At 40.8% G+C, this 10,856-nt stretch overlaps 2 protein-coding genes across 2 annotated transcripts; both read right to left on the reverse strand.

Annotated features, from left to right (window-relative positions):
* Positions 1-2,026: 2,026 nt before the first annotated feature.
* LOC148867820 (uncharacterized) lies at positions 2,027-2,641 on the reverse strand. Its single transcript, XM_088976512.1, has one exon. It carries the CDS (start codon positions 2,639-2,641, stop codon positions 2,027-2,029), a length of 615 nt encoding a protein of 204 aa, XP_088832638.1.
* A 2,669-nt stretch (positions 2,642-5,310) lies between these two features.
* UMAMIT25 (nodulin MtN21 /EamA-like transporter family protein) lies at positions 5,311-10,172 on the reverse strand. Its single transcript, XM_088974942.1, has 7 exons — positions 9,553-10,172; positions 8,081-8,143; positions 7,791-7,907; positions 7,391-7,640; positions 6,717-6,875; positions 5,919-6,070; positions 5,311-5,773 (listed from the first exon to the last, which is right to left on the reverse strand). Exons 1-7 carry the CDS (start codon positions 9,726-9,728, stop codon positions 5,602-5,604), a joined length of 1,089 nt encoding a protein of 362 aa, XP_088831068.1. The 5' UTR covers positions 9,729-10,172; the 3' UTR covers positions 5,311-5,601.
* Between the last annotated feature and the right edge of the window lie 684 nt (positions 10,173-10,856).

Genomic DNA, 10,856 nt, shown 5'->3' on the forward strand with positions numbered 1-10,856 from the left:
CGTCAACCCTCATGTTCTCGGCCCATGGGACCTGTTACAAGGCAAAGTGTTGGAAGTGTTGGGCTAGCTTTTGTACCTTGGCTAAGTACTTAGCCATGTTTGGTTCTCTAGCCTCATATTCATCGCTTACTTGGTTCACCACCAACTGAGAGTCATTGAAGACTTTGATGTGTTGGGCTCTGAGATCTTTGGCAAGTTGTAGTCCGACAGGCAGGGCATCATACTCGGCTTCGTTGTTGAAGGCTGGAAAGCCAAATCTGAATACATACTTTATCTCGTTGTCATCCGAGGTGAGAAGTATGAGGCATGCTCCACTTCCTTAAACATTGGAGGATTCATCTACAAACAACCTCCAGGTCGCCCAAGGTTCCTCACCTTCTGCGAGAGTTTGGTTGAGGGCTTTGCTGAGGGTACACTCTACCAGGAAGTCCACTAAGGCTTGTGCTTTGATGGCAGGTCTTAGTTGGTAGTATAAGTTGAACTCTAATAGCTCAATAACCCATTTGGTCAGCCGACCTGAGATCTCAGGCTTGGCGAGTACAAACTTGAGGGGTTGGCTGGTTAGCACTGTGATGCTGTGAGCTTGGAAATAGAGCTTAAGTTTCTCGACAGAGACCACCAATGCGAAGGCCATCTTCTCCACTTCAGGGTATCGGGTCTCAGCGTCACAGAGGACCTTGTTGACGTAATAGATTGGCCACTGCACGCCTTCATCCTCTCAAACTAGAACAGAACTAATGGCCTCACCCCGATCGAGAGGTATAGGAACAACATTTCTCTGGGAAGGGGCCGTGTGAGCAGAGGGGGCAAGGTGGGTTAAGACTTCAACTCATCAAAGGCTTTCTGGAATTCTTCAGTCCATTGGAAGTCCTTCAGCTTCTTGATGGCTCAGGAGAAGGATATGCAGCAGTCGATCGACTTTGACATGAATTGACTGAGGGCAACACTCGGTTGGTGAGCCTGTGTTTGTTTGATGGACCGAGGTGGCTCAATGTCAAGTATGGCTTGAATCTTCTCTGGGTTGGCTTCTATACCTCATTGAGTGACAATGAAACCTAAGGATTTTTCTGAGGTGATGCCGAAAGCACATTTGTTGGGGTTAAGCTTCATGTTGTACTTCCTTAGCACTGTGAAGGTCTCGGCTAGGTTTGAGGTGTGCTGGTCAGCCTTCAGGCTCTTCACCACCATGTCATCCACATAGGCTTCGACATTTCTTCCCATCTGATCCTTGAAGAGTTTGTTTACAAGCCGTTGGTAGGTTACTCCAACATTCTTTAGGATGAAGGGCATGAGCTTGTAGCAATAGGTGCCATGCTCTATGATGAACGGGGTCTTCTCCTCGTCCTCGGCTTGCATCTTGATCTGGTGGTTTCCGAAGAAGGCATCCATGAAGCTTAGTAGCTCGTACCCTGTGGTGGTATCAACGAGGTGGTCGATCTTCGGTGAAGGAAAATTGTCTTTGGGATAAGCTTGGTTGAGGTCTGTGAACTCAATACAGATTCACCATTTTCTCGTTAGCCTTCTTAACCATGACTACATTAGACAACCAGTTAGAATAGTATACCTCCCGGATGAAGCGGCATCAAGTAGCTTTTCTACCTCCTGCCCGATGGCTTTCCAACAGTCCGGTGCAACATTCCTCTTTTTTCTACCAAATTGGCTTGCATCTCAGGTCCACGCTTAGCCTGTAAGTAATGACCAAGGGGTCAATTTCGGGCATGTAAGTGGAAAGAGTGTCTAAAGGAATGATGGACCCGACGCACATCGTCTTCTCGGGCTCAATCACATTTAGGGGGACCGAGACAAAGTCCTCGGATGGCTGGCCTCAACTCGCTGGTTCATCCCAAGGGTCAAGCCCTTCCAACGGTAGGGCTTCTTTATTCTTGCCTTTTAGTGCCACCACATAGCACTGTCTGGCTGTCTGCTAGTTCCCTTGGATGACTTTGAGGTGGTAGGAGGATGGTTGCCTTGAGTGCATGAAGGGTCAACCTCTCGATGATGGCTTTATATGGGGAGCCTATCTTTACTACCAAGAGCTCAATGGTTTGATGACGGCTCTGGAGAAGCCGACTAGTGGCATGCCAACCGGTTGCAACCGATCTGGTGCCAACTTCATCTTCTCGAATGTATCGTAGAAGAGGATGTTCATTGATGATCCGTTGTCTACGAGTATCCTCTTTACCATGTAATTGGTGAAGGTCATCGACACCACCAATGCATCACCATGGGGGACCAAGACTCCCTTTAGGTCATTGTCCGAGAAGGATATGACATCGTTTGTCTTTAGCTTCTTGGGCCTCAGGCTCTGGATGCTAAGTTTCTTGGCGTAGGACTTTCGGGCTAAGGCCAAGACTCCACCCAAGGTCATGCCCCCTGCGATGACGTCGATGACTCGACCAAGGTGTGTTGCTGTTGTTGTGAGGACAGGCAACCGATATCTGCCGCCTACATACTCCTTCAAGTGGCCTTGGCAGATGAGGGATCCAATCGCATTTTTGAGTTCATAGCAGTCCTCGCTGTCATGGTTGATGCCATGGTAGTACTTATAGTGTTTCTTTGGGATACCCCTCTTAGGGTTCCTCTTCATCTTGGTTGGCCACTTCATGTATTCCTCCTTGCCTACTTGCATAAGGATATGCATTTGGGTGGAGTTGAGTGGTGTGTATTTGTTGAAGGATGGGGCTGACGACTTCTTGTCAATGTCTTTGTGGTTGTTTTGGTGGTCGTGGCCACGACCGTCTCTATCCTTTCTCTTCTTCTTTGAGGCCCCTCAGCTGGGGTCGGCCTCGTTCTCTTGGAGGTGCTCACCGGCCGTGGCCTCCTCTACAACGATGTACTTCTATGCCTTCTTCAAAAATCCTGCCTTGTTCTTGGGCAATGTCTTGGCAATGAAACACTTGAGGGGTACGAGCTAAAGGCCATTGACGGCGGCATGCATGGAGACTGAGGAGTCGAGGTCTTGGACCTCGAGTTCTTCCTTCTTAATGTGGTCGATGTAAGACCAGAGGCTCTCTCCGCGCTTCTGTCAGATTGACATGAGGGAGACAACGTTCTTCTAGCACCGTCGGCTGCTGATGAAGTGGGAGAGGGAGAGGTCGAAGAACTACTCCTACGAATTGATGGACCGGCGATAGTGTGAAAAACCATCTACATGCTTCTCCCTTGAAAGTAGCCTGGAAAGCTTGGTATGTCAGGGCGTCAGAGTACCAGTAGAGAAGCATGAACGCTTGGAAGCTTTCCAAGTGGTCGTCCGAGTTGGTGGTTCCATCATACGTCTCTAGTGTGGGAGCCTTGAAGAGAGGTGGAAGTGGCTCTGAGGTGATGGAGTCAATGAAGGTGTCAATTCTAGTGGATGAGGGGTTCTAACTGGTGGAGGCATCACCTTGGCCCTCCTTCACCTATCGGAGCTTGTCTTTCATGGCACCGATCTGCCCCTATAAGTTGCTGATTCATCTATCGATGTGGGCCTATGCATCGTCCTTGTCCTCTCTAACGTGGAATAGGCTAGCCCAGTTCTTGAAAATTTTGGATTCTAGTACATCCTGGTTTCTTCAGGCTTGGCAGTCATTGAGGAGGTCGTAGAGGTCCGATACTAGCAAGGGATAAGCGTGGAGTCGGCCTCCAACCCTTGGAGGAGGACTGTAGTGACTAGAGCGCCTGCCTTCGTCCCGGTGGCTCCCTGCACGGTTGTAACAATTATGGTCTCGACGGTTGTCGCGGGACCCAACAGCATCATCTCCCCATTGGTTGGGGAGGCAAGAAGTCTTTGATGGCTTTCTCGCACATCGGCTACTGCTGTTAGACGCTAAGGGGTTGGATTTGCGAGGGCCAAGGGGTCGCTAGACCAACGGAGCATGAGTAGAGCATCCATTGTACTGCCCCTGGCTCCCAACGGGGCTGCTACCTTGTGGACGACCTCCTGTCAGGCGCTTCGGCTATTTTAGTCTTTGTGTTATATTATCTAGTTTATCGAGGACCATTTTGAATTGGTCCACGGTGACCAGGTTCTGAGCATTTGGATTATTGTCTTGTTTATCAGCCATTGTTGAAAGCTTAGTTGTTTTGAATTAAGTGTTCACTTAGGGAATGTCCTAGCAACGCTTCCCACAGACTGCGCTAATTGTTACTGTCAAAGATAGGCCAAGGGCAACACGGTAAATCTACTTCCTTAGTCGAAATTGATGTGTGCAACCTGAGAGCAAGAAATCATATTTCAAAGGCCCTAGGTATTATCCCAGGGCAAAGGCTCCAACAGTCCAATTAATCATATGTGTATGAGGGGATAGACAAGGTCCAATGTGAGAACTCAGACGAAGTCACTCGAAAACAAGAAAATTAGAAAGCATGAGTGAACAAAATAGTTTACTTGCAGAGGGCACCTCTATTTATACTTTTGACCTTGCCTTTGGGAATGGTTGGAGGTAATTGACAATGGGCAACCGGGATTGCATTCGGCCGATGTCACATGGCACCGTCTTAGGCCTTATCCATGCGCCTATATCAATATAAATTAATATAATATCAGAGCCTATTTAATCAAGTATTCTACTATTCAACGATTCGACCTAGGACCAAGGATTCCATATCATTTATCTTTTCGAAAATTGTCTTCAATTAATTTGTCTTGTGGTTTTCGGTAGCATGGGAATTACTTTTAAACTTCTAACGTTTAACTTTTCAGAGGTCATTATTTATTTGGTTTTAAATATTCATAATCTCCCTTTTAAACACATTCAACACTAAATTAAGAGGTTATTTCAACAATGTTAACCTCTTATAATGTTGCCATTGGTCACGAAAGCCCCAAATAATCTTCCCATTGATGATATATAATTTCAATGTATAATATATAGCATTAAACAGAACAAAGTATTGTAGGTGGGATAGCCGATTCCATATAATTGGGACAAAGCTTAAATGATGAAATTGATGAATAATATAATACGTTATCTATAATATACTATATTATATTACATTTAATACATTATTATGATATAGTTATGTGATATATTTGAAAAGGTAAAACAATAAAATAGACATTTTTCAGAAGTCAACATTCAAAGATACCGAACAGATTTTCATCATATTTAGAATCTATATATATAATTATCCTTTATTTATTTGTTTGAAAAAGGTATAAATGTATTCAAAAGTTTTAATAATATATTCAATTTAATTATTTTAATTTGATTAATAAAAATATCATAAATATGTCTAATTTAATTATTATTATTATTGTCATTATCTGGAATTAACTGGTACAAAGCATGTACACACCAAGTAGTATATATATTAAGATTGGAACTCGCATTTACCAACCACCACCATATATATATATTAAAATTACTGAAGTTTAACTTTTAAGGCGGGTCTAAATTACAAGTAAAGCTACTAAGTCGATTACATGGACATTTACCACCACCGCCGGAAGAGAAACACAAGGGGTACAATAAAAACTACAATGGCTTTTTTTTTTTTTTTTTTTCTTTTCTGAAAAAGAGAACTGTAAAAATTTGCAGCTTCTCTCCTTCCTTCGTGATCCACAGATGTCACTCAATAGAATGCTTGCTGACCTCTCTTGACATCAATTCAGCTTGTATCTCAAGCACGGCCATTTGAATACACAGGTAATTCCAATTTACCTTTCTCCTTATCCTCTTCTCCTTCTAAGCTCAAGTTCTTTTCATCAACACTGTTTTTCTCTTTCATCTCCATATCCTTGCCCCATAGGACGGCATATAGCCCCATGACTATCAGCACAGATCCCACAACACTGAAACAAGATGAAATTAAACCATTCAATCAATTTACCCATTTCCTTTTTCTTGTTTTTTCTTTCAAATTTCGATATATAAATTGAATGGATTGGCATTAAGAAACCTGGTGCTAGGAAACTACTATATTAAGGGGGAATTTACCTTCCCATATACAACTTGTCTGCTAGTAGTGCCCATCCAATCACAGCCACGATGACCAATAAAAGTGGGCTGAATGAAGAAACATAGAGAGGACCCTTCTTTTCAATACACCATGACATTAGGTAAATTGCAAAAGCAGATGCCACAAGCCCCTGAAATCATGGTTAATATGGTTTATCGGGCACATTCGATCTGTACTCTCAAACTCTAAATCAAAATGAACATATAAAGTGGCTATGAGCATCCCCATGAAGAAATCAAGCCCTTGATTTAGAAAAGCTGCTAACAATTTATATTGAGGACCCGCTTCTCCAATATAAATTGTTTCTTTATTGTACAAAGTTCCAATAACAAAACCAAACCACTAGCTGGTTTGAAAACAAATTATTCTTAAAACAGAAACGCATAAAACATATTGATCGTTAATATGTGGTTTTTGTTTTCAAAACTAAGATCAATACATGTTCTTGATTTCTAGTTTAAAGAACATGATTTCATTAGATTACTTAATATCATGTTCCATCAATTATATTAATTTTTGTATAACAAAATTTGTGTTTTTTTTTTTTTAAACATGTATTGTTTTTTACATAAAACCAACTTTTTTTTACTTTCCAAGACTAAAACACAATTCAAGAACATATTTTTACTTTTTTTGTTGGCGTGGCAATATCAAAATAAAACAAATGAAAACAAAAGTATTTTTGTTGTAGAAAACGCCCTTAATGAGTTGATTAAAATAATGTTTGTAACTGTAATCAATCTTGATACACAACAATATTAGTTTATGAAGCATACACTGTACAAAGATGTAATGAGTCTGATGCTTGAATGCAAAGACCATGCAGATACTTGGTGATCGGCTGTGACTGCAATGATGCCACATTCAATGCTTCCCATGAGACACATTAATGCTGTGCTTGAATAAGGAGCTGAGAATGTCTTGTTCACTTTGACCTGAAATCATTGCACGTGAACTCTCAATACCCTCAAATTATATTAATTCACAAGTTAGATAGTAGTATTCATTACTATATAATCTCCTTACTTAGTTTGATCCCAATTGTACATCTTTGAAAATGAGGTTTTCAAGTAGGGTCTGTTCATTACCTAGGTGAAAACACTTGTTCAGACAAATGCATTTATCCGTGTTTTGATCAAAATTGTTCCCAAGTAAAAAAAAAATAAACAATTAACCACTGTTACCCATAAATTTTCAGAATTAAAAAGGGCAATTTTTTTTGTAGTTCTATGATATTTTTGCAACTTTTCCCTCAAATGAAAAGGTTATCCATCTCTACGAGAGATAGATATCACTTAGCCATAAAAAACAATTACTGTAAAATGTATAATTATCAAAAGTCGAACAAAGGTTATTGATCAACGGGAATAATGGCCTCACATAATTCTTCCATACAATCTACACTACTACCAATACTCAAATGGAATGAACCAAGAATTAAAATCCTTACCTGCATTATAAACCATGCTCCCCAGGAAATTACACTTGCAATCAAAATTAAAGAGCCCAAAAGCGTGACCTTGTCATTGCTAGACCCACTTTCCGTTATACTATCCACATATCTCCAGTGGATAGCCGAGTCCGGTATGGGGATACGGATTCCTTTATAAAATGACATTAGCATTGCACCTCCTACACACATTACCGTACCCAATACCTTGGCTTGCCCTGCTTTCCTCCTCAGTCCCACTTTCTCCATTCTATAAACAACAAATTAAAAGACTCATTTTAGCTTATTCAGCAAAAAGCCAAGATAAAACGTTTTGGATCGGGGCTAGCTTAGGTTATGAAATCGGGTATGGGTTCGGGTTCAACCCTCTCCAAATGAAAGAATTGAATCAAGGCAATACCCGAATGGAACAGCCATGATGAAAGTCACAGCGGGTAATAAATTAGTCAATGCACATCCAATGGTTGGCGTGGAATATTTGAGCCCAATAAAATAAAGGCACTGGTTCCCGGCTATCCTGCAAATGCAAGCAAATTATCAGTCTTAATTTCAAAAAACAAAAAACAAGATCCAACGTACATTAGTCATCCACGTAGACTTGTCCAAATTTAGAGAACTAAGATTTATATTTTTATAATTAACTAATAATTATTTTAAAGTGAAAACTATAAGAACAAAAAAAAAAATTACCCAAACAAGGAGGATAGAAAAATCTGAAAGAGAGTGGCTGATGTGATCCTCGGTCTTGTTTTCCTACACCAGTCAGCAATAGACATTTTAAGAAGAAATTAGGTCAAAAATAAGGACAGAGATGCATTATAGATAAATAATGGGTGATCATGGACCGACTCGGGCTTTGTATCTATGATAAGGGTTATAACTCAAGTCCAAGTCTACATTTTTCAAATTACCCAATTTTGTTAAGTGGAAGTTGGTGAAAAAACCGTGTCACCATTGACTTAAATTTCAAACTACTCAAATGAGCAACTGAAAAAATCCAATACCCAATAAGTGTATTTTTCTATGCATACTCATATCTATCAAGTTTTGGGGAAGGTTATACATATAAATCGACCCCCAATAAAAAAAAAAAAATTGACTCCACCACCACAGTCAGAGGTACAATAAACGAACAAGAAAGAAAGCTAGGTTTTTCATTTCAATATTAATGGAAGTGTTCCATCTACGAAGGCGTGTTACAGTCCCATTATATAGGCTTGAGCTGGCCCGCCCCGACTCTCACCAGTTTTAAATTAGCACGCATCTTCACCTTGTTTTCCGGTAAATTTTCGAGGATACACGTAACATATTCTTTAAATTCTAATCACAAATACATAAACAACAAAAATTAGTATATAAAATATAGCATTAGAATCTATTTAAATACGTATATGTATAAATTTATATTTAAAAATAAGAAGTTCTATCATGCCCGATCCGACGATCCGATCCGTAAAGATCAGATACACGGCAGGCTTCTCGAGAGAACTTTGGACTTTTGGAGTCCAGCCCGAATCCAAGTTCGGATCCTCTAGTGACTGATCCTCCCGTGACCGTCAAGATAAAAATGGTCCGTAATACAGAAATGGAAGGTGGACTCGGGCTTTCAGCTGCGAAGAATAACTGAAATAGCATTATTGACTTCTTTAGATTTCCAATAAAGGAATAGGGTTAGTTGATTACTTGTTGTTGAGTTGGAACTTGTAATAAATTCAAGGGCATTTTGGTCAATAAAAATAGCAAAATTTCGCTCTTCGTATCTCAAGTCTAAGCTAAGCTCTATAGGATTCTACTCGAGATGGCTCAGTTGTTGCAGAAAAATCTCCTCCATTGATGAACTGATAGGAGCTTCATTTTCGAATTATCAGAGAAGGAGAGGAAGAAGAAAGAAACGAAAAGAGAAAGGTAGAATTCAGTGAAAGCAAAGAAAAAAAGAATTCAATCACAAAGATTGACCAAATGAGAAGAAGAGAGAAACTGTAGCGGCTCATATAACAAGGTTATTTTCTCTTTTACATACGTGAGATGTATAGATGAATAACTCTCCCTGAAACTCATGGAGAAGCCTAGCAAGTAGCAAGAAAGAAACATAAAGAAGCGGCAACTCTCATAGAGAAACCTAGCAAGAAAAATAAAGTAGGAGTGAATATATTTATATATACCTCTCCCAGAAATAGGCGAATGGACTGATTATAATGGTCGCGACGATCTGTCGGTAAGTAACCATGACAAGAGGGCTCATGCCGGAATCTATGGCCAGCTTGCTCAGAATGTTCATTCCAGCATAGCCTATTTGAACCATGATCATGGCTATACAGGGCAAGAACTCTCTCATCATCTTGTTGCGTGTAAGTATATTGAATATGGATCGATAGGTTGAAGAAATTAGAAACCAGAAGCAACAGAGAAGAAGAGACGGAGAGAGAGAGACTGGCCGTCCGCCTGGCTGATAGAGAAAAACTGAAGAGAGAAGATGGGAATCCAAGAGAGAGGGAGGAATGATATATATTGGGAGGGAGTAATTCTGTTAAAAATTAACAAAAGAAGAAAGAAAGGAGGAGACAGGCCAATTTCCAATAACATGATTTCACTTTCGCACATTTTACTCATAAAAGAGTAATGAAATTAACCGTCAGGTTTCTTCCACCACCTGGGCTTCTGCATGGGACAAGCAATTTCCCACTCACTTATGGCTTTTTCTCTTGTCTTCCCCAGAAAACCCCCGTCTTATTTAAGAAAGAATGTCCCCATATCATTAAATCCTGTAAAGGCATCTTTGTATAGATTGATGACCAGATTCCATCCGCAGTTAAACATCAGCAGCAGAATACCTGGTGCTTCATCACCATATTGGGACTATGGAATATATGTGATGTGTGGGGTCATCACTCAAAATGCCATGGAGATATGCTCTTTCAGCCAATCAAGGAGCGTTTTAACACGACGCTTTCGCTGTTACAACGCTCCAGCAGAAAATTCGCACCCGATGCAATCATGAATCATGAACACCTCAGAATCTTGTTGCAGCGTGAAGGGCGGCTGATCAGGTGCTGCTTGGTTCCACCAAATAAACGTACAACACTTGTTGATAAGCATGACCGACCGACTGATTGAAATGCTTCAATGTAATCATAGACCCACTTTGAGAGCTGATGATACAGCTGAGGAATCTGAAAAAGAATTAATGAAAACCATTTAATACACAACTAACCGAGTACAGGAACGGCTAACAAATTGTGCCCAAGAATCCAAGATGGACGGCCCAAAAAGAGGGGCCACTACTGCGTACTTCTAGGCTGGGTCCCACTTCAACTGAATGTTTCTTGTATTAGAGATGCGCTGTAGGCAGGATGAAGCGCAGAAGTAAATTACAAATTCACAACGATCCATACCAAATGCAGTAAGTAACTCTGTTGGTCTAAGTGATGAGCTTTTTGCCTTTTCCTTTGTATTAGACCAAAAGAAA

The sequence above is a fragment of the Nelumbo lutea genome, chromosome 3 (assembly GCF_056320005.1).
Source record: "Nelumbo lutea isolate HS-2025 chromosome 3, American lotus-T2T, whole genome shotgun sequence".
NCBI classification, from domain to species: Eukaryota; Viridiplantae; Streptophyta; class Magnoliopsida; order Proteales; family Nelumbonaceae; genus Nelumbo; species Nelumbo lutea.